This window comes from Sus scrofa, chromosome 13 (genome assembly GCF_000003025.6).
Source record: "Sus scrofa isolate TJ Tabasco breed Duroc chromosome 13, Sscrofa11.1, whole genome shotgun sequence".
NCBI classification, from domain to species: Eukaryota; Metazoa; Chordata; class Mammalia; order Artiodactyla; family Suidae; genus Sus; species Sus scrofa.
Window position 1 is genome coordinate 30,618,998 of NC_010455.5, and position 21,727 is coordinate 30,640,724.

The 21,727-nt window shown below is 53.8% G+C and overlaps 2 protein-coding genes across 67 annotated transcripts in view; one reads left to right on the plus strand and one right to left on the minus strand.

Moving 5' to 3' along the window:
- Positions 1 to 13,509, plus strand: part of DHX30 (DExH-box helicase 30) — a 30,499-nt gene extending 16,990 nt beyond the window's left edge. For 16 of the 17 annotated variants that reach the window (XM_003132174.5, XM_021070613.1, XM_005669487.3 and 13 more), the window contains 18 exons: positions 476 to 606; positions 1,222 to 1,332; positions 5,654 to 5,955; positions 6,421 to 6,541; positions 7,272 to 7,421; positions 9,110 to 9,262; positions 9,555 to 10,391; positions 10,641 to 10,716; positions 10,802 to 10,906; positions 11,159 to 11,334; positions 11,496 to 11,702; positions 11,792 to 11,873; positions 11,944 to 12,137; positions 12,259 to 12,418; positions 12,515 to 12,672; positions 12,765 to 12,868; positions 12,946 to 13,085; positions 13,183 to 13,509. In XM_003132174.5, coding sequence (XP_003132222.1) covers positions 476 to 606; positions 1,222 to 1,332; positions 5,654 to 5,955; positions 6,421 to 6,541; positions 7,272 to 7,421; positions 9,110 to 9,262; positions 9,555 to 10,391; positions 10,641 to 10,716; positions 10,802 to 10,906; positions 11,159 to 11,334; positions 11,496 to 11,702; positions 11,792 to 11,873; positions 11,944 to 12,137; positions 12,259 to 12,418; positions 12,515 to 12,672; positions 12,765 to 12,868; positions 12,946 to 13,085; positions 13,183 to 13,436 — 3,461 coding nt within the window. In that variant the 3' untranslated portion in view covers positions 13,437 to 13,509. Of the gene's footprint in view, positions 1 to 475; positions 1,333 to 5,653; positions 5,956 to 6,420; positions 6,542 to 7,271; positions 7,422 to 9,109; positions 9,263 to 9,554; positions 10,392 to 10,640; positions 10,717 to 10,801; positions 10,907 to 11,158; positions 11,335 to 11,495; positions 11,703 to 11,791; positions 11,874 to 11,943; positions 12,138 to 12,258; positions 12,419 to 12,514; positions 12,673 to 12,764; positions 12,869 to 12,945; positions 13,086 to 13,182 lie in introns of all 17 variants that reach the window. The other variant, XM_021070621.1, reaches the window with a different exon arrangement.
- The window catches only part of MAP4 (microtubule associated protein 4), a 172,135-nt gene continuing 164,459 nt past the window's right edge, over positions 14,052 to 21,727 (minus strand). For 26 of the 50 annotated variants that reach the window (XM_021070579.1, XM_013981614.2, XM_021070593.1 and 23 more), the window contains 4 exons: positions 19,298 to 19,379; positions 18,233 to 18,345; positions 16,349 to 16,538; positions 14,052 to 16,224 (listed from right to left, as the gene is read on the minus strand). In XM_021070579.1, the coding sequence (XP_020926238.1) occupies positions 16,217 to 16,224; positions 16,349 to 16,538; positions 18,233 to 18,345; positions 19,298 to 19,379 (393 nt within the window). In that variant the 3' untranslated portion in view covers positions 14,052 to 16,216. The remainder of the gene's footprint in view (positions 16,225 to 16,348; positions 16,539 to 18,232; positions 18,346 to 19,297; positions 19,380 to 21,727) is intronic. The other 24 variants (XM_021070600.1, XM_021070588.1, XM_021070597.1 and 21 more) reach the window with 4 other exon arrangements.

The following is a 21,727-nucleotide window of genomic DNA, read 5'->3' on the forward strand; positions in this document are numbered from 1 at the left end:
GTTCAGACTCCAGGGCTAATCCTCCCTTTTGTATGTCTATTCTTTTAGGAGGGGCCTTGCATTGTCTTGATCTCCAGTATGTGTGTTTGTGTGTGGTTGATTTTTTTGTTTGTGTAATGTCTTCTTTCAGACATTAGACTGGTGGGGTGTGGGGTGGGTTGTTGGCATGTAGGCTTCTGTAGTTGATACATTAAGTCAGGAGCTTGGGTGGGGAAGAGGATGCTGGCTGTTTCCCCTCTGTGGTGTGGAGGGCATTGACCCGTCTCCTTCAGGAGATGATTGTGCAGTGAGTGTAGCCCCACTGTACCTTATAAGCCTTGAAGCCATTTCTCCCTCCTTTTTAAGATGCTCCTGGGTGGTTGGGGTCACAAGCCAACATCCTCAGTATCCAGCCCAGGGTTGCCCTGATACACATGCTGGTGGAGTTTTTCCAAGAAAAAGAACAGCTATAATGCTTTTGTTCTTATTTTCTTAGCTTCTAGGGACCTATTAAAAGAGTTTCCACAGCCCAAAAATCTTCTCAACAGTGTGATTGGAAGAGCCCTTGGCATCTCACACGCAAAAGACAAATTGGTCTACGTGCACACAAATGGACCGAAGAAAAAGGTAACTCTGCTGGTGGCAGGGAGACGTGTTGGTCTGTCTCTTAGGAATGAGACTGGCTGCCCTTGGTTCGCTCAGATTTCTTGTCAGGGAGGCCATAGAGTGGGTATTCTGAATTGAGAACGGGCAGCAGAGATTCTCAGAGTGAAGAAGCTAGGTCTGGAGAAGAACCTGGTTTAGGAAAAGGGAACACGGGCAAGTGCCTCTGTACTGGTCCCTGGTTTTGATCCCTCATCAACTAACTGGGACTGCAGAGGGTTAGCATTGTTGATAATTCCTGCTCCCAGAGTCTTGTAGGTCCTGAGACCCACAGAAGCATGCAGGCAAACCATTCTGAATGAAGATTTTTAAGGATAAAGATGGGTCCTACCTGCCCTCTGCCCACCTGCCCAAACATGGCCCTTTGAAGAAGCAGAACAACTTGAGGTGGGACAGTGGCTTGAGGGTGGGGGAGTCAGAGCCTGACAAGGAGTTAATGATGGGGTTGGGGTTCTGTCTTGCACTCAGCTCTGCTGTCATGAGGTATAGAGCTTTGCTCTTGATTCTCCATGTGATTTGCAATGCCTTTGCAGTCTAGATCTAGAGTCAAGGGTCCTGATCCTCTCTTCTCTTCCTCAGAAAGTCACCCTCCACATAAAGTGGCCCAAGAGCGTGGAGGTAGAAGGCTATGGCAGCAAGAAGATCGACGCTGAGAGGCAGGCTGCAGCTGCGGCCTGCCAGCTGTTCAAGGTGACCCTCCCCTAGTGAAAACCATGCAGACCTCACTCCTGGGAACTTCTTGCTTTGATGGTCATCCTAGTGCCTGGTGCACCTACGTTGGCAGGGTGTTCATCTACTTGCCTGTCCTGAACTCTTTCCTGCTTTTGGTTCCTTTTCTGCTTCAGCCAGTGAGAGAGTATATTATTATTACTTTCTTGCCACTGTAGTTATCTACTTTAATATGGTTTTAAAAACCACAGGGAACCTATTTATGAAAAACACTCCCTCTATATAGGGAATGGTTTTTGTTTTTCTGTCCGTGTTATTTCATGTAGGTTCTTCCTTATAGCCATGTACAAGGCTCTTACAATGAGCCCCTTTTCAGACTCTTTTACTTAAAATGGACATGTAATAGTCACTTCGCTAATTTCCCAGTGGTTGGACATGGATTGTGTTCAGTTTTTGGTTATGTAGCACTTGCTAGACCTTCATCATTGTTCCCTGCCTTTCCTTCCATCCCTGATTGACTCCCTTCATGGCTGTGCCAACCTTAATTCTTCCTCACATTCTTAGGTCTTTTCTCTGACAAGAACGAAGCTCAGCTTCTCTCTCGTTCATGGCCTGCAGATCTTCATTTTCTCTTCATCCTTCCTGCATATGAGGAGGAAAGTTTTCTTGTCCTGTCCCGGAACTCTTATATGGACCCTTCTCTTATCTCTGTCTCCCCTGTGTGTCTCTCCTCCATTCCCTCTCCCATGCTTATTTATTTATTTATTTAGTCTTTCTGCCTTTTCTTGGGCCGCTCCCGCGGCACATGGAAGTTCCCAGGCTAGGGGTCTAATCGGAGCTCTAGCCGCCAGCCTACGCCAGAGCCACAGCAAAGCCAGATCCGAGCCACGTCTGTGACCTACACCACAGCTCACTGCAACACTGGATCCTTAACCCACTGAGCAAGGCCAGGGATTGAACCCGAAACCTCGTGTTTCCTGTTCGGATTTGTTTCTGCTGCGCCACGATGGGAACTCCCATGCTTTTATTTTTCAGATATTTCTTCCTCTGATTCTTTTCTGTAGGGGTCAAAAATTCTTCAGTGTCATGGTCCCTTCACCAGGCCCTACTTCCTTTGCACACAGCTTTCTCTACTTGTGGTCTGCATTTTCTCAGTGTCACAGCCCTTGCCATGGTTGAATCCTCATAGTGCCAGGTGGTTGTTGGCTGACCGGAGCAGAGTTTTGCCAGGCTCATCAGCCTCTTCCCAAACCTTGCTCTGCTTGAATGTTCTGTGGCTTTGGCACTTCCAGGTGTCTCTTCCTCGGCCCCTGGGTCGTACCCACTCTCCTTTTCTCTGGGGCATGCCAAGCTCCTCTTCCGCTCACACATTTTGTTTATCTAGTCATCTCTCCATTTATGGACCCTTGGAAACTTCCATCTTTTGGCTGTTGTGAATAATCCTGATTTGAACACGTGTGTACAAATATCTCTTCAAAACCTTGCTTTTAATCTCCAGAAGTAGAATTGCTGAATCCTATGGTAATTCTATTGTTAGTTTTTTAAGTAAGCGCCATTCTGTTTTTGAAAGTGGCTGTACTGTTATACATTTCCACCGATAGTACACAGGTGACAATTTCTTCACATTGCCACCAACAGTTGTTATTTTTTTTCTTTATCTTGTAATAGTCGTTCTAATGGATATGAGGTGGTATCATTGGGGATTTGATTTGCATTTCCCTAATGGTTGGTGATGTTGAGCATATTTTCTTGTGCTTATTGGCCATGTATATATCTTCTTTGGAGAAATATCTAATCAAGTCCTTTGTCCATTTTTTTTTCCCTTTTGGCTGCACCTGCGGCATATGGAAGTGCCTGGGCCAGGGGTCGAATCTCAACTGCAGCTGCAATATATGCCACAGCTGCAGCAATACCAGATCCTTAACCCACTGCACCAGGCTGGTGATTGAACCCAAACCTCCACAGGGACAACACTGGATCCTTAACCTGTAGCACCGCAGGAGCAACTCCCCTTTGTCCATTTTTTTAACCAGATTGTTTTGTTGTTGAGTTATAGGAGTTCTTTATATATTCAGGACTTTATACCCTTTTCAGTTCCCAGTATTTTTACTCACACTTCTTCAGCGCTTTTCTTCCCAAACCAGCTATCTTTATTAAGCATTGTCCTCAGGCTTGGTGTGAGTGCTGGCAGCATATAGGTGATTGAGGGTGCTCTTGGAGCAGCCACAGCCCAGAGAGGAGGTGCCCCCACGAGGGAAAAGGTGCTCCTCAGCCTCCTGAATAAAGCAGTCTGCTGTTATTGAAGAGTGAGTAGAAGTTTGCCAGGGACGGGGATGGAGTGAACACCACAGACACAGGGTGCTGAGGCATGGCACCAGGCACATGAGGGCACTAGAGAAACGTGAATCTGGCTCTGAGTGTCAGGCAGTGGTATGAGAGGTGGGCAGGACCTAGAACACCAAGGCCTTAGATGTCTCAGGTAGCAGTCTTGATTGATCATATGGGTGCTGGGTCTGTTGACTGATGGTAATTGATGGAACGATGGCAGAGCCAGTTGCCTCTAGGAATAGTCCCCAACAGCATCGGGGTGGGGCAGGAGCAGAGATAGGGACAGGGGTGCTAAAGAGATCAAAAAGACAGTGACTGGTTGGGTGAAGGAGGAGGGGGAATAGAGAGATGGGGAAGCAGGAGAGCCCTGGAAGGGAAGTGGGTGGGTGGGGTTTCTAGGGAGAGCACAGCAGCAAGCATTCAGGGGCCTTCATCAGGAATGGCTCAGAACCAGTGGTGGGGGTGAGTGAATGCGAGGGAAAAATGTGCCGTCCTCCTAGGGAAGGCCACAGGGAAGAGTGTTGTATTTGTTTCTGTGGGATCAGATAGCCCTTGTAAAGAATGAGGCAGAAGCATGGAAGCTGAGCCTTGAGCAGGTACTCATACTGCTCTGGCCTGAGTCCCTGTGGCTTTCATGTGTGTGGCATGCCCTTTCCCTGTCCTTCATCGCAGAATCCTATTCTCTTGCCCCTGTTCTTCCATTCAGACTTGACAATCAATTTGTCAAGTGCCCAAAACAATCTACCCAGACTTTGATTGGAGTTATGTTACATGGGTCAGTTTAGGAGGCTTTTATCTATGAAAGTTTTATCAGGAAGTCCCTGATTTTAGGTCCTCTTGCCAAGTGTTACATTTTAAAAAATATATAAATCTATTCCTTCAGAATTATCTTATTAGTTCCCATTGTGGTTCACTGGGTTAAGAACCTGATGTAGTCTCTGTGAGGTTGTGGGTTCCATGTGGCCTTGCTCAGTGTGTTGAGGATCTGGCGTTGCCACAAGCTGCGGCATAGGTCACAGATGCAGCTCGGATCTGGTGTTGCTGTGGCTGTGGTGTAGGCCAGCAGCTGCAGCTGTGATTTGATCCCTAGCCTGGGAACTTCCATATGCTGCACATGTGGCCCTAAAAAGCAAAAAAAGAAGTTTATCTTAGGTAGGTTATGGTTATTGTTGCTCTTGTGAATAGAACTTTCTTGATTACAGTGAAATTTCAATTGGTTCTTTGAGAAACCTAAGGCTTGTTATGAGTCAGGTGGGCTGAAGGTGCACCACGGAGAGGGGCCTGGACTCTGGCTCTTGCTGTCCCCTGTCATGTGGCCATAACATTAGGAACCCTCTTGATGTGTCCCTGGCTTGCCCACGTTGTCCTTACCATTCCCAACTGGAATTACTTGACCTTGTGCTCTATTCATACTCTCTTCCTATTCTTCTGGCTTCTCACTTACTTTTTGTTCCTTAGACTCTGGTTGCCTGTGTTTCTCTTCTGCCTCTTAGATTCTGAGCTGCTTGAGGGCAGAGCCAGGTCTCCTGTTGGTGCCCAGAGTGGCCGGTATGTTGCTTTGTAAATGCTAGAGAATCAGCAAATACCTTACTTGATTTTCTCTAGGAAATAGTGATGCTATAATATATTTAAAAGTAACATTTTGTGTATAAATGGCTTTAAAAACATTTGGTGTTATTTCTAGAATTTGTTTGTAACATAGAATTCTTGTGTCAGAGGTTTTATGATGTAGACGACACACTTCCTAACTGCTGCACTCTGACGCGTCCCATATCACTTTGTGAGTGCATCTGCTTTCTGTTCCCCTGTGGGGTTTTTGTCTGGTTTGTTTTTCATCTGTTAAAGTTAGACAAGTGCTTTCTGTGCACAACTCTGGACTAGGGGCTGAGATGAGTAGACAGGTGAAAAAGCAGGGCTCCCACACATGAGGGACCTATGGTGTAACTGGGCAGGTTCTGAGCAGCTTGAGGTGTGAGGATGGTTTGGACCCTCACAATGCCCCTTTTTTCCCCAGGGCTGGGGTCTCCTGGGTCCCCGGAATGAGCTGTTTGATGCAGCCAAATACCGAGTGCTAGCCGATCGCTTTGGCTCTCCGGCTGACAGCTGGTGGCGCCCAGAACCCACCATGCCACCTACTTCCTGGCGGCAGCTGAATCCTGAGAGCATCCGGCCAGGGGGACCGGCAGGCCTATCACGCACCTTGGGCCGGGAGGAAGAAGAGGATGAAGAGGAAGAGCTGGAAGAGGGGACCATTGATGTCACTGAATTTCTGTCTATGACCCAGCAGGACTCCCACACCCCACTCAGGGACTCAAGGTACAGCCAGAGGCCGGGGATGTGGGGGAAGCTGGCCGCACCTTGACATGGGGATGGGGGCGTGTTCCCTGGAAGTCTTCTCAGGCAGGAGTAAAATGTTACTTTTAAATATATTATAGCTGTGGGCCCCTGCCCCACAGCTTGGTCTGTGTTTTCCTTTATTCACTGGTATGTCCACCCCAACTTGGGGAAAGCCTGCTCTCCCTCCCTTGAGCTCACACTTGGGTCCTTCAAAGGCCCAGCACCTACTCTGCCTGCCCCCGACCCCCATCTGTGGGGGGAGCTGAGGGAGTGCCAAGGGCTGCGTGTCTTAGAGGATCACAGGCCAAGCAGAGATGCCCCAGCCTATTTCATGCCTCCTGACTGCCTACAGCTGTAACGCAGTGTTATAGCCCCTGGATCTCAGAGCAGGTGGAATTGGCCCAGAAGAGAGTGCTTTCTCACCTAAACTTTTGGTCGTTGCAGGGGGGGTTCCTTTGAAATGACAGATGACGACAGTGCTATTAGGGCTCTGACCCAGTTTCCGCTTCCCAAGAACCTTCTGGCCAAGGTTATTCAGATAGCAACATCGTCCTCCACAGCCAAGGTGAGCTGGGTTTCCTGGAAGTGTCTGGGTGGGGCGCTGGCTTGTCAAGTCTGGTTTTCCCCAGGACGATGTAGGAGGGAGACTACAAGTGTGCGGGAGGGCCAGATACACCTGTTCCCCCAGCCTCATCTGGGCCAGGTGGGGGGAATTTGGCCCCCTCGGAGGGTGCCACAGCAGGGACAGAATGGAAGTCACAATACAGGGAGGGGCTGGGGACTGTAGGAGTGGAAGCCCTCTGTGTTCATGGGTTTCGGGCAGGAATGGAGGGGTTGAGGGCTGGTGGGTGGCTGCCTTGCTGAAGTATTAATTCATTTTTTGCTGCCAGGCTGAGAGGCTTTGGTTAAGCAGAGTGTCTCTCCAGGTTCAAGGCCTTTTTATTCCCCCAGACTGTGCCTGGTTTTGGGCTCATGTTGGCAGTTTCCTCCCAGAGCTGCCATCACACCTGTTTGCCTCAAAGGTGCTGAGAGGACAGTGGGCTAGGAGGGCAGATAGTGGTGTTACCCAGACGCCCTCTTCTGCTGTGAGATGGTGGTACCACGGGAGAAGCATGGTCAGGATGCAGCTCCACGAGACTGACTTCTGCCTGTACAGTGGCTCTTCTTTTGTGGCTGATGTTTGGTACCTGCTGGAATGGGGGTTAATTTCATATCTGGGTTCGTCAGCATTCTGCTAACACCAGATGTTTCAATTCTTAGCCTTTTTGTAACCATCTCTCTTGCCCTTCATGTAGAACCTCATGCAATTCCATACTGTGGGCACCAAGACCAAGCTCTCCACCCTCACCCTACTCTGGCCCTGTCCCATGACCTTTGTCGCTAAAGGGCGTCGCAAAGCAGAGGCAGAGAATAAGGCAGCTGCCTTGGCTTGTAAGAAACTGAAGGTGAGTGCAGGAGGGTCCCTGGTGTGATGCATGAGCTGTCTTGGAGTTCCCTGCTACTCCTGGCAAATGGTCCACTTTTCCAAGAAATGAAATCTACCACTGCCAGGCTTTTGGCCTGGGCACAAGAGTATCTGGTATACAGACCTTGCTTTCCACAGCCCCTTTGCAGGTGCTCTGCCTGGGACCTGCACTGTCTCCTGGAAACGGGGTGAGGCCAGGAGGAGACGTGCTCATCATTTTGAATGACATTGAGCTGGAGGAATGATGTCTATGTTGAGGGAAGACCTATTGTCTAGAAAGATCTTGGTAACTTGGGCTTTGTGGCCAAAACAAACAATGAGACATTTATCTGGGATGAAGATTGAAGGGGTCAATATCCAGGTGAAGGCAGTGTGGCTTACAGCCGGCAGTCCTTTTGAAACAGCTTTGGATGTCAGCCGATGGTCCAATAGTGCGAGTTAGTACTCTGAACCCAGACTGGTTGGTAGAACAAGAGGAAAAAGGCCCTGTTTTACTCTGGATGGTCATATGGTTTTGGTGCCTGTTTGGTTCTAGGAACTGAATTTTAGATACAGCTGATGGTTAAGGGGTAGCAAGATCCTGGAGAATTGGAGAGGGATGGGGTCAGGTAAGCAGTGAGAGGGAATGGATGTGTTGTTAATTGTGGCTCAGAAGGACAGAACTGGGGCCAACTGGGAGAACTTCAAGGCTGTCTGAATTTTAACTTGATAAGATGCAAACAGTGAGGAGAAGCCCCCCAGCGTGGAGAGGTCTGTCTGAGGAAGGCACAAGCTTCCAGGTGGCAGCAGTGTTATGGAGCAGCTGGCTGCCCGGTCAGAGAGGCTGCACCTAAATTCTCTCCCTAGTCCTAGGAAGGAGGCGGCCTCTCCTGCAGCAAGTGACCTGCTGACACCTCATGATCCTGGGACTAGAGGAAGGGAGTTTGTCCCTGAGGTGATAGACTTCTTAAAGGGGAGTGTTTGCTCAGGGCTTTGGAAAGTGGAATCCAGACCTGATAGACTATAGGGGAAAATGGCAGGTTTTCACGTTTGCCTGATATGTGGAATGCTTTATCTCTGGTGAGGTGGTCTTAGGCATTTAGGGAAGTAAGACGCAGTTTCCCTTCCAGTGGCATATTAAGTTGTGTAAGCAGAGGGCTTGCCATGTCCATTTGTATGATGGGGTCACCGATGGAGTGGGTGTCATGCAGATGGTGTGGCAGCTGGGCCTGGAAGGCTGTGGAAGGTTGGTGAGGCAGGAGAGGAGCCTGTGAGGTGTGTTGTAGGGGCCGTAAGGGCCTGGCTCTCCTGTCTCCAGGAGGTCAGTCTTGGGAATTCATGGAGGTGGGATGGCTGCTGTGGGGGCTTGGCTGCTCAGGGAGAGGTTGCGCAGAGGCACTCAACCTGGGTAAGTGGGAGCTGTTCTCAGACATGTCAGGTCTTATTTTTCTTGAATGATTTTTAATGAGTGAGTGTGTGTGTGTGTGTATACATATGTATGTATGTATGTATGGGGGTAGACAGTTGGATTTTCCTGGTTCTTAATTTCTGCTTCTTGTACCATGTGAGCTCAAACCCAGAATGTCTTAGAAAAGAGGTTGCTCTGCACAACCTCTGGAGATCCTGAGCAGGTCTGGGTTAGCTCTGGAGAGACGAGCGTAGACCAAGCAGTATGTGTCCTCTCTGCAGAGCCTGGGCCTGGTGGACCGGAACAATGAGCCGCTTACCCATGCCATGTATAACCTGGCCTCCTTGCGCGAGTTGGGCGAGACCCAGCGCCGGCCGTGTACCATCCAGGTGCCTGAGCCCATCCTCCGCAAGATAGAGACCTTCCTGAACCATGTAAGAGAACCCCCCATCCCCTCACCTGTCTGTCTGCATCTCCCCAGACTGAAAGCCTCCGCCTGCAGCAGGCGGTAGTGAATCCCCACTTCCCCCACTGGGGACCCCACAAGGGTGCCTGGGAGCACCGTTTCCCTGAGCAGTCCAGTCTTGTCCACACGTGTCCTGGGGTAGTCCTGCCCAGTGGGTTGGGCCACAGCCTCCAGCCCTGATGAAGCGTGTGGAGGGGCTGGTTGCGGGTAAATGAGAAGGTATTTTTCTTCACCGTTTTGCTGCTCTGTCTGGCCGCCAGTACCCCGTGGACAATTCATGGATTTCCCCAGAGCTCCGGCTGCAGGGTGACGACATCTTGCCCTTGGGCAAGGACTCAGGGCCCCTGAGTGACCCTATCACAGGCAAGCCCTACGTGCCCTTGTCTGAAGCTGAGGAGCTGCGACTGAGTCAGAACCTGCTGGAGCTGTGGCGACGGCGAGGGCCGGTCTGGCAGGAAGCCCCCCAGCTCCCTGTGGACCCTCATCGGGACACTATCCTCAATGCCATCGAGCAGCACCCGGTGGTGGTCATTGCCGGTGACACGGGCTGTGGGAAAACCACGCGCATCCCCCAGCTGCTGCTGGAGCGCTACGTGACCGAGGGCCGAGGCGCACGCTGCAACGTGATCATCACCCAGCCGCGCCGCATCTCGGCTGTGTCCGTGGCACAGCGGGTCAGCCATGAACTGGGCCCCTCCCTGCGCCGGAACGTGGGCTTCCAGGTGCGGTTGGAGAGCAAGCCTCCGGCGCGAGGTGGGGCCCTGCTCTTCTGCACCGTGGGCATCCTGCTGCGGAAGCTGCAGAGCAACCCCAGCCTGGAGGGTGTGAGCCACGTCATTGTGGATGAGGTGCACGAGCGGGACGTGAACACGGACTTCCTGCTAATCCTGCTCAAGGGCCTGCAGCGGCTCAACCCAGCCCTGCGGCTGGTGCTCATGAGTGCCACCGGCGATAATGAGCGCTTTTCCCGCTACTTTGGTGGCTGCCCTGTCATCAAGGTGCCCGGCTTCATGTACCCCGTTAAGGAGCACTACCTGGAGGACATCCTGGCCAAGCTGGGCAAGCACCAGTACCCACACAGGCACCGGCACCATGAGGTGAGGGATTGCACCTGCCCCGTCCTGCCCTCGGCTCCCGACCTTTGCTCCATGAATTCCCCTCTTTCCCAAGCAAGCCTTGGTTTCCTTGCTAGAAATGGGAACCATCAGGCCTGCTAGATAAGGGTGTGGCAAGGGTTGGAGGTGATGTGTCACGTGCCTTGGCCTCACCGAGCCACGGTGGCCTTGTCCTGTGCATGACCCTTGGCCCCTGGGGCTGTGACTGTGGCCTCTCTTCCCCCATCCCAGTCTGAGGATGAATGTGCTCTTGATTTGGACCTCGTCACTGATCTCGTTCTGCACATTGATGCCCGCGGGGAGCCAGGTGGGTACTTGCCCCTCTGCCTGTACCCGGCCTGCCCTCCATCTGCTGGGAGCCACCAGCTCATGCCTTCAGGGCCTCTTTACAGGTGGGATCCTCTGCTTCCTGCCTGGCTGGCAGGAGATCAAAGGAGTGCAGCAACGCCTCCAGGAGGCCCTGGGCATGCATGAGAGCAAGTACCTCATCCTGCCAGGTGAGAGTGTGGGAATGGCCCCTGACACTCAGCTGCCCTTTGTACTGGAGGTGGACTCTACCTGGGGCTCAAGGGCCTTGAGTTTCTTACCAGGCTGCACTACTTTTTGCTGTCTTTGTGATTTCTACTGGTGGTGTTACTGATTTAGACCTCAGTTTCATCAAGATAGTGTCAAAATCCTTGCCTGCCCTCACATGGGGAGGTTTTGGCGGGAGCATTGCTCACGACCAATGTGTTCTTGCTGTCCGCCAGTGCACTCCAACATCCCCATGATGGACCAGAAGGCCATATTCCAGCAGCCTCCTGTCGGGGTGCGCAAGATTGTCTTGGCCACCAACATTGCCGAGACTTCCATCACAATCAATGACATCGTGCACGTGGTAGACAGTGGTCTGCACAAGGAGGAACGCTACGACCTGAAGACCAAGGTGCCACTCAGCTCCTGGTCCAGACCCAGCGAGCCCTACCCTGGCCTAGTGTGTCTGGAGAAGGCCACACTTGTGGGGTCTCACTAGGCTTGTGTGGGGGGGACATTGTGGTTGAGCAAGACCAGGGGATCTGGGCGGCTGCTCACGTGCCCCTCCCCCAGGTGTCCTGCTTGGAGACTGTGTGGGTGTCACGAGCCAATGTGATCCAGCGCCGGGGCCGGGCAGGCCGCTGCCAGTCAGGCTTTGCCTATCACCTCTTCCCGAGGAGCCGGCTGGAGAAGATGGTCCCTTTCCAGGTGCCAGAAATCCTGCGCACACCCCTCGAGAACCTGGTGCTGCAAGCCAAGATCCACATGCCTGAGAAGACGGTGCGTAGAGGCAGGTGGGGTAAGCCCTGGGGACATACAGGCAGGGCAGGGCGAGGGCTGATGGGGGCTCTGGCTCATTCGTGCTGTAGGCAGTGGAGTTCCTCTCCAAGGCTGTGGACAGTCCAAACATCAAAGCAGTGGATGAGGCTGTGATCCTGCTCCAAGAGATTGGTGAGTAGGGCTGGGCCAGGCCGGGCTTCGGAGTGGCTCTCTAGGGTGGGACTGACAGCTGAGCTTGCAGGGGTGCTGGACCAGCGGGAGTACCTGACCACCCTGGGGCAGCGCCTGGCTCACATCTCCACCGACCCACGGTTGGCCAAGGCCATAGTGCTGGCCGCCATCTTCCGTTGCCTCCACCCGCTGCTAGTGGTTGTTTCCTGCCTCACCCGAGACCCCTTCAGCAGCAGCCTGCAGAACCGGGCGGAGGTGGACAAGGTCAGACCCTGTGCCTACGCGTGGCCCTCCGCTCTCCCTTCTGGCCCTTCACCACCTCTTGCTCAGAGGTGGCCTCTGCCGGCCCCTGCCCTGTGACTCCAGCATCCTCCTGCCCTTCCAGGTGAAGGCGCTGTTGAGCCACGACAGTGGCAGTGACCACCTGGCCTTCGTGCGGGCTGTGTCTGGCTGGGAGGAGGTGCTGCGTTGGCAGGACCGCAGCTCCCGGGAGAACTACCTGGAGGAAAACCTGCTCTACGCGCCCAGCCTGCGCTTCATTCATGGTCAGCAGGGTCCCACCCTTCCCACTTGCGTTGGGCCTGGGCACAGCCAGCTGTGACCCAAGGTGCCCTAGGCTCACCCGGACTTTGCCTCCCCAGGACTCATCAAGCAGTTCTCAGAGAACATATATGAGGCTTTCCTGGTAGGGAAGCCCTCAGACTGCACGCTGGCCTCTGCCCAGTGCAATGAGTACAGTGAAGAGGAGGAGCTGGTGAAGGGTGTACTGATGGCGGGTCTCTACCCCAACCTCATCCAGGTGCTGCCCTGGGGGAAGGGGCACCAGGCCCCAGCCTCTCTGCCCTCCCCGTGCCTTACTCAACCCACCCACGTCTTCCTTCATCCTTGCAGGTGAGGCAAGGCAAGGTGACCCGGCAGGGCAAGTTCAAGCCCAACAGTGTCACTTACAGGACCAAATCTGGCAACATCTTGCTGCACAAGTCGACCATTAACAGGTGGGACACCGTCAGGCTGAGGTGGGGCGGCGGGAGAGGTTCAGTGGAGGGTGCTTACCCAGCCCTTTGTTGCCTAGGGAGGCCACACGACTACGGAGCCGATGGCTGACGTATTTCATGGCCGTCAAGTCCAATGGCAGCGTCTTCGTTCGGGACTCCTCCCAGGTGCACCCACTGGCTGTGCTGCTACTGACAGATGGGGACGTCCACATCCGTGGTGGGTACTTGGACCCTTCCTGTCCCACCGCTCTTCAGCTGGTTTCTCCTCAGGGGACTGACCTCACCCAGCTCCCCTGGTCTCTCCCTTCCTCTAGATGACGGGCGCCGGGCCACCATCTCCCTCAGTGACAGCGACCTGCTAAGGCTGGAGGGCGACTCACGTACCGTGCGGCTGCTGCGGGAGCTGCGCCGGGCCCTGGGCCGCATGGTGGAGCGGAGCCTGCGTAGTGAGCTGGCTACCCTGCCGCCCTGTGTGCAACAGGAACATGGGCAGCTGCTGGCCCTGCTGGCAGAGCTGCTGCGCGGGCCCTGTGGCAGCTTTGATGTGCGCAAGACAGCTGATGACTGAGCCCCGTGTCTGCTGGGGCCATGTACAGAGTGAAAATGTTTATTTAAAATAAAGTTCTATTTATCCCTTGTGAGCATCGCTATCCACTGGGGCTCCTCTCTCAGGGCCTTAGTGCTCTGGGCTGGGGGCCACAGCTTCCCAAAGCGAGAGGAAATAGGAAGGCAAGGAAGAGAGGACATCCCCTGGGATGGGCATGGGGAAGAAAAATTTTAGGGCAAGGAGGGGCTTAGAACTTACTCCTCAGGAGCTCCAGCCACCTGTACAGCTTACTGGCTTGTGCTGCTTGGCCCAGCCTAGTCCTTGCCACGGCCGCTCATAGGCACTGTTCTTGCAGGTGAGGACAGCTAGTGTTGAGCAGCCCCTGCCCTAGGTTTTTCTTCCTGGGGTATGGCCCAGTGTGGAGCCTCCCTCAGCCTGGCTGTCACCTAGTCCAGGCAGATGGAAAAGTTCCATAAGCAGCCAAGGCCCCATAAGGCCCTAACCTTTGGTGAGGGGCTGAAGTCAAGACTGCATATGCTATATACCACTCCCTCCATGCAAGGGAATCGCTGAGAGGGGGTGGGGTCACCGATGCTGGAGGTGTGGACAACCAGGACATACAGAAGACAAGGCCTGTATGGGGCACAAGAGCTTTATTTACTCCGAAAATGGTTAAACAGAATCACAGATGGATACAGGTAATGGCTGAGCCATAAGCAAATCGGGAAGTACAGAAAAGTCCCACCCGCAATGGCTACAGAGCAGTACACAGCACACAGGGCCTCTGGTCCCACCTGCCTTCTCAGATTCTCTGGCTTGTGGGACCCTTCAAGGGAGCTGCGACCACACAACCTTTCAGAACACTGACCACTCCAGCACCCCCACGAGAGCTCTCCACTGGGGTCCTCTCCCACCCCATCCTTGGCCAAAGGAGTAAAAGGATCCAGAGGCTGCTGTCCACCTCAGCATCCCTTTGGCCCCAGGATCAATGTGGGGGGAGCAGGTACTTTTACGCCTGGCACTGTCATCCCACTGTCTCCTGACACCCCCTCCCAGGGGCATCAGGTCTATGCCTGGGGAAGTGGGGATGTGGTGTCAGACCTGCCTGAAGAAAATGCTAACCCTGGAAATGCAGAGAACCTGCCACAGCCATCGATCAAACCTAGTTCAAGCCCCCACCTTCTCTGCGCCAAGGGACACTGGGAGCTGAGGTGGGGAAGGTGAGGGGCCAAGTCTGTGGCAGCCTCCTTGGCAGCAAGTCTGCACTGCAGAAAATGCTCTTCCAGAGGAGAAGCCCTGGAGACTCTCAGGCCATTTCACTACAAACTGTTATGTTTTAATCCTTTATTAGAAACCATGCAAACTTTAATACAAAAAAATACAAGTGCAATAAGAATCTTCGTGTCAATACAATTCCCGGGACTCATCATTGCAGCCATCCCAAGACCAGGCCTGGCTGGGACATGCCACCCTCAGGCTGGTCTCCCCTCTCCTCCTCTTATAAGGGAGGCAGGATGGTCCATCTCATATCCTTATTTTCAAATTTCCAGACCTGATTCCCCACTATCCATATGAGTTCTGGACATCCTGGGTTCGCTGGCAACGTAGGGCTTGAGTGTCCAAGGCTGCAGGCCTGAAAGAGGTTGACCTCCATGGCCCGCTTCCAGCCCCCGTGTCTCCCACCAGATCCCAGGGAATGAGACAGACACAGATGCCAAAACCAGCCTCTTGGTTAGAAAAGAAAAGCAGCATACACACACAATGCCGGAACCACCAGTCCACACTGACCAGCCCCTAGCGTGCCCTGCCTGCTCTCCAGGCCATGGGCCTCACACTGTGCCTGCCCCACCCATACCACCTCCGGGGGGCCCACCTGAGCTGCTCAAGCCAGGACAGGCCCCCAGTGCCTGACCTCTCGGCTGGAAGCTTCAGGATCTCCCCTCCCTGTCTCTTTTAACACCTACTGAGGACTTTCATTTAGACATGGCTTCAACCTGCAAAACTACTCCACCGGTTTTTAGGTTATTTAAGAACAAACAAAAAAATACCAGAAAAAAGGATAAAACAAAGTGTGACAGCAGCTAGGCAAGTATGAGAAGCACTGGGGACAGGCAGCACTGACCCTGCTAACTTGTGGGAGGGGCAGCAAGAGGCGCCTGGTGCCACCTGCATGGGGGGCACCATTGTGGGGTCAAAGGGAGAGGCAGTGGCTTAGCGGCTCCAAGGGACAGTCAGCGCCCAGCTACCGAGTACACACCCACTTCCACTCTTCCCTCCAGGGGGACCCAGCGAGGAGGGAGGGTATGTCAGTTTTTCTTGGGTTTGGTCCAAAAAACCCAAACAAAGAAGTGGTTGGAATCCAGCTCCCCTCACCCCAGCCCACCCCGATCCCCAGAGATCCCAAATTAGCCTCCCCCACCCATTTCCCACCCAACCTTCTCCACAGTGCAATGGCGCAATGGTGAGGATGTTGGTGAGGATCGGAGCTAAGCAGGGAGCTGGGCCTGGGTGGCTCGGAGTGGAAGGAGTGTGGGGGTGGCAAGCAAGGCAGGAGTGGGGAGGGCCTAGAGGGCTGCCTGGGAGAGGGAGCCGGCCACCCGGGGGCCTGAGCTGGGGCCGCCAGGGAAGTGGGGGGGGCGGGAGACAATGTCGGCCCCGTGGTCGGTGCGGGCCCTGGCGTTTGCCCGGAACGTCAGCCTGTAGGTCTCAATCTGCAGTGACACAGGAGGAGGGAAGGGAGAGGGTAACAGGGGAGACAAGAGGAGGGACACAGGATGGAAGACGAGACCAGAATGTCATCATTAGATGCCTGGAAAATAAAAGGTTGCTTCGTTAAAATTCAGGCCACACTCTAGTCAGAAAACAAAGGAGTTTCAATTTGTAGCCAGTGGCAGGGCCCCTGGCAGGCCCTCAGGCCAAGCCCAGCCACTTACTTGTCTCCTGGATCTGGCTGTCCAAGGTCTGAGCCTCCCTTTGGTCACCACCCCCTGCCAGGGTGGTGTGGCCACTGAGGCCACTGGCTGAAGTGGGGGCGCCAGCTTCAGGCGCTGCCTCAGGGATGGCAGGCTCCTCCCCAGCAGGGGGGCCCGGACACGGAGGGGCCTCGCTGCCACCGCCCTCAGTCTACAATGAAACAGTGGGGGAGACAGTGCAGGGTCAGTCGGGGAGGGAGTGGGATGGCAATGGCGGTGGGTTTCACACAAAGCCCCAGCCCCAGCCCACCCCGCAGCCCCACGAGCTCGAGGTTCACAGTTACCTGGGGAGTACGGACCAGTTGCTCCCCACCCTCCCCCAGCCTCAAACTCCTGGCTTGAGTAGCTGGGGCAGGGCAGGAACACAGGCTCTGGGGCAGGGAAGCGTGTCTAATGACACACTCTGGGAGCCACAAGGCTTTGAAGCCTCTCAGATGCCAGGCAAAAGGTGCCCGGCTTCTCAACAGGGCTGACTGATGCCAGGCCAAAACTGCAGTTGCAGCAGATGGTTAGCAAAAAACCTGAGCGACAATCTCCAGTTGGCGGTCTGGACTTGGCTAGTAGGCTCAAGGAGCTGAAACTCGGTTCCTGAGGGGTGCAGGCTGCCACCTCAGACCTAAGGGACCCCGGGGCACTCCTGACACACACCATGTGTTCAGAGAGGCTTTCTCAGCCACTCCCAGGGCAGCCCTGCCTGTTGATCCATCCTTCTTGAACCCCTGACACAGGCCTCCTCTGTGCTGGGCAACATTCTGGGACCTGGAGGGGATGGACTTAGGGGGAGAGTGGACACCCAGTGAGAGTCAAGTGTTGGGGGTGGGAGGGGTGGAGGCACGGATGAGCTGGCACGCCTGAGCCCGGAATGCCCAAAGGGGACAAAAGAAGACTCCATGGTGGTTTTTAATCAGAATTGTGCAAGAGTTGGGCCTCCCTGTTGGCAAAATAGTTCCAGAAGTGCTAAGAAAAGGAGGTAATGTGAATAAAGTCCACAAGATTGGGGGTCAGAAAAGCCCAGGTGAGGGCCCTGGTCCACACACCCTCAATCATGTGGCTTGGGACAAGTGACTTCACTCCAGTTAGCACCCCCAAGAGACGAACCAGAGAGGAGCTCCTCACAGGGTACGGAGCATGACCTGAGAGCCTGTGACAGAGTGGGAACCCCAGTGGTCACAGGCGTCAGTCAGGGCTTCAAATGGAGCCCTGAGGGCACAGGACAGAGCAAGGGCTGGGAAGGACCCACACCAGGCAGTCAGTTGCAGGAGGAAGGCCCACAGCGCCCCTCTGGTCCTCTCTCCCCGAGCAGCCACAGCCATCAGCAGGCTCAGAAGCCTGCAAGATGCTAACTGCATGGGCTCCCCACCCGCTGACAGGACAGACAGCATCTTGGCACACACAAGATCTTACAGTTCTATGGAAGGAGGGGGAGGGAAGAGAGGAGGGAAGGGAGGAGAGGCCCAGCCAGGCTCAGGGCTGGATGCCCCGCTGCTCGAGTGCTCTCCAGTTCCTGGCCGCACGGGCCTCCAGAGTAGAGGGATGCCAGGGGACCCTGCCCCAGCCCTGTCCCTCTGGAGATGGCCGAGATGGACTCAAACAGTAAGGCCGGCCGTGGGTCTGAGGAGAAGGTGCTGCCTCCAGCTGGACAGGGCTGGGATGACTGGGTAGGGCCCCTTTACCCCTCCTACCTTGCTCTGGACTGATGACAGACAATGGAAACAGCGATGGTGCAGGGGAAACACGACAAGTGGAGACTGAGGGGCGGTGACAGGCGCCCACCTGCTGGGACCCAGACTCCAGCCACACAACCCGACCCCCCGAGCTTCCTCCCCCTGGGCACCTATTCACTACCTTCACGGCACCACCTGCAGGCAGGTGGCCCACGTTGTCAAGGGATCCCACTTTCGCCTGGGCCTTCTCCTTGAAGTTCAACTTCTGACTTTCAATTTTGACATCTCCTCCACCTGGAACCAAAAGGGAGTTGGTGGCTACAGGGGAGAAATGCCTCTACGGGAAAAGCCAGGAGGCTGGCCAAGGACTGGACTGTGCCCAGTCCAGAAAGGGGAAAATGTGACCTGCTCCTGGTGACTCTGAGGACAAAGAGGCACAGTGAACACATACTTGGCCAAATAGGGCTCCTCTTCTCCAAGTTAGGCAGAGGCAATCTCGCCACGCAGAGAGAGAGGAGGAAAGTTATCTTCACCACCACTGTCTGGCAAAAACTGGACCTCACGTCACTCACTAGGGAAGGAACCATCTCCCAAGAGTGGATATTCCAGAAATGACCAAGAAGGAGGGTCAGTTAAGGGCCAAAGTGTTTTGATCCTTTTAAGTTGTCCATCTTACAAATGGACAACTCTTTTTGCTGAGAGGGAAGGGCATTTTCTTTGCCTTCACCTTAGGTAGCCTGGGATGACGGACCTGAAACACCAGACCTGCCAGCCAGTGTCTGCTGCTGCTGACATCCAGCCCTGGGGACCAGGACATATGAGCCTGAGGGCAGATCCGAGGCAAGAGCGCAGGCCCTGCTCAGCCAACATGCCAGCTGCTCAGAGACCTCTGCGAGGGGGCCGGCCACATGTGCAGCTAGAAGAAAAGCCTGCATCGCTGTGCTCACAAGGCCCGTGCCTATGGGCTGAGGCGACACTCCTGAATGGCTGTCTCTTATTGGAGCTGGTTGTCAATGTTTCTCTGCTGGGGACACCCTTTGCTTGTGAATCTGACAGGGAGGCCCAGCCCCCACTCTCGAGAGCTCCTTCAGCAGCGGCTCCTGCACAATGTACACAGCAGGTGCTCAAGATGCTGCCGTGCAAATGGCAGCTTCTCCTCCAACTAAGAGATCAGTCCCTTTCCGACAAGGACTGAGGACTGTATTGTTTCCACTGCTGTGTCCTGGGTGTGGAGCGCTCTACTCACCAGGCTTGTGCTTGATGTTAGCCTTGGACCCACACTTGGAGGAGACCTTAGAGATGTCCACCTTCTTATTCTGAATCTGAACCTGAGGAGAAAAACACCAAAAATGACTGCCTCAGAGTGAGGGTGTGTTGTCAGGTCCAACTGCCTTGCTCCTTGTGCAGACACCATTCACAGAGTACCTGTTTCCATCAAAGCAGCAGCCCGTGCTTTGTCTCATCTTTCCAACAAGGCTGCAATTCTCCCACAACAGCAGGAGAAGTGCACTTCCCCAGCCACTAGCCTGGAAGCTGCCTACACCAAGCCACCACTTGTTCTCAGCAATGACCTCATCTTGCACCAGCCCCAGATGACCTGTGAGGAGTCCGCAGAGGTCATACGCCAAGGCTGGGCTCTTGCCAGGGGGTGGAGCCCACACATCTCTGACCAGTGTTCCACTCGGGAAGCCTAGTCCTCAGTGAGAGGAGCTGACGCAGGGGCGTTTCGCTTCACAGACGTGTTCCAGGCGGTAAGTAGAGAAGGGAAGAGAGTACAGAGGCTCAGCACGGCACATCTCTACCGAGCTAGGCTCTCACGGGCCAGGCCTGGGACATTGCCAGCTGCCAGCACCACAAGGAGACAAGACCACAAGTTGTTTCTCCTGAGAGAAACCACTGCCTATGCATGTCTTGCAAAAATGTGGGGGACAAAACCAAACTTGAATCGATCTAAAGAAAACCGTGGAACAAAAGCAAGAGGCTAAGTGAAACCAGGCGGATGTCATCAGCAGAATCCAAATTCTAGGACAAACCACTCAGTTTACTCAGGAAACATAGCACTAACAAAAATGAATGAGACAACGAAAGAGTCAAAGAAATAAGATGCTAAGAGACAAATGAGCCAGTCACAGCTTAGGGACCTTACCTGTATCCTGATTCAAATAAGCAAACCCGTTTAACATGTTATCAGGTTTCATATTATATATATGTCTATTAGACAGTTCTAATCTTTTAAAGCTATATCCCGGAGTATTTGCCAGTAACAGATGTGACTAGCACTGGCCTTAAAATACTGGGGTGGGCATATGTAGATAAAACCAGCCACAAAGATACCACATGAGGCTGAGTAAAAAGTACATCTGGTTTACCTTACCATTTTCCTACTGTTGTACATGTTTGAAAAACACATGTTTTTAACAGCTTAATTGCATCTCACTCACTTGACAAAGCCTGCGGGCCTCTGAGACTGCAGCTCTGCCTCCCTAGGCTGGTACACAGAAGAGCCACAATCTGCTTCCTCATGGTCCCTCCTCACCCCCTGCCTCAGCCACTTGCCTCCACTGGATGCTTTGGCTGTTGGGAGCCACGTGCTACTTACTGCTCTGGCCTAGGACGTGTGTTTCTCATGCTTCAGAGGCTGGCCCCAAAGTCCACCCAGGCGAATCTGGTGGCCTGCACAGCCTGTACACAACCAATCACATCCCCTGCACCTCGCTGCTGCACTGTCTGCTCCTGGCCCATGGGCCTACTGACGTATCAAAAATGGCACGGCCAACAGGTCTCAGGACCCATTAAATACCCCTCCTCTTGAGGGCAAAATGAAACTAAAACTGCCACAAAATTAACACTGGGTTCAGCTACGTAAGTAACTGCTGGCAGCCATTCTTCTTCCACGGCACGTGTATTTGTGGTGGCTTTACTGAGGGGAGGATGGGAGCCACAACAGCACCTTAGTCCAGACTTTTCCTCTCATCTTCCCACCTGGAAACACTGTCACAGGCGGTTTCCCAATGCTCTGCTGTTGAGGGAAGCCTCCTAAAATAAAAATGCTTTTAAAGAGCACATTTCCTTGCCAAAAATAACCTTGTTTGAAGTCATGTGTAAGCAGTGTGGGAGGACGACAGTAGCTGATAGATAAATGAGGACTATTTTCAGAGCTCTGACATACACCACATAACATATATAAATGCATTTTTGTGTCTCACACACACACACACAAAGTGACCCAGTTCCCTCAGAATCCCTGTTCCCCTTCTGTTTTCGTCTAGGCCAAAGTCTGTGAGGAAATCTAGGGCTCGTGCCTACCTGAGCCCCTCACAGGCTGCATGCATCTTTACCATCTTAACCAGATGCTGCCTCTAAAAGCTTCGCAGCCGCCCGCCACCAGCCGTCCGCACTAAGGTGGCTAATGTCTGGCCAACACAGTCCAGCTGAGTGCAGAGGGTATGGTTTCTGTCCACAGCAGGAAGAGCCGGTGGTGGGGTCATGCTCAGGCGCAGAAGGGGGGTCATGTGGGCCAGGAAAGGGATGCTCCATGTCGGCACCCCCACAGGGGAAGCGCGGGGTGGAGGACTTTGCAGGCCGTGGGCAGGACGGCACGACTGCCGAGGGGGCAGGGGGATGGAGCCCAAAATTGAGAAGGGTAAGCAGAGCAGGACTGAACCCGGTCAGCAAC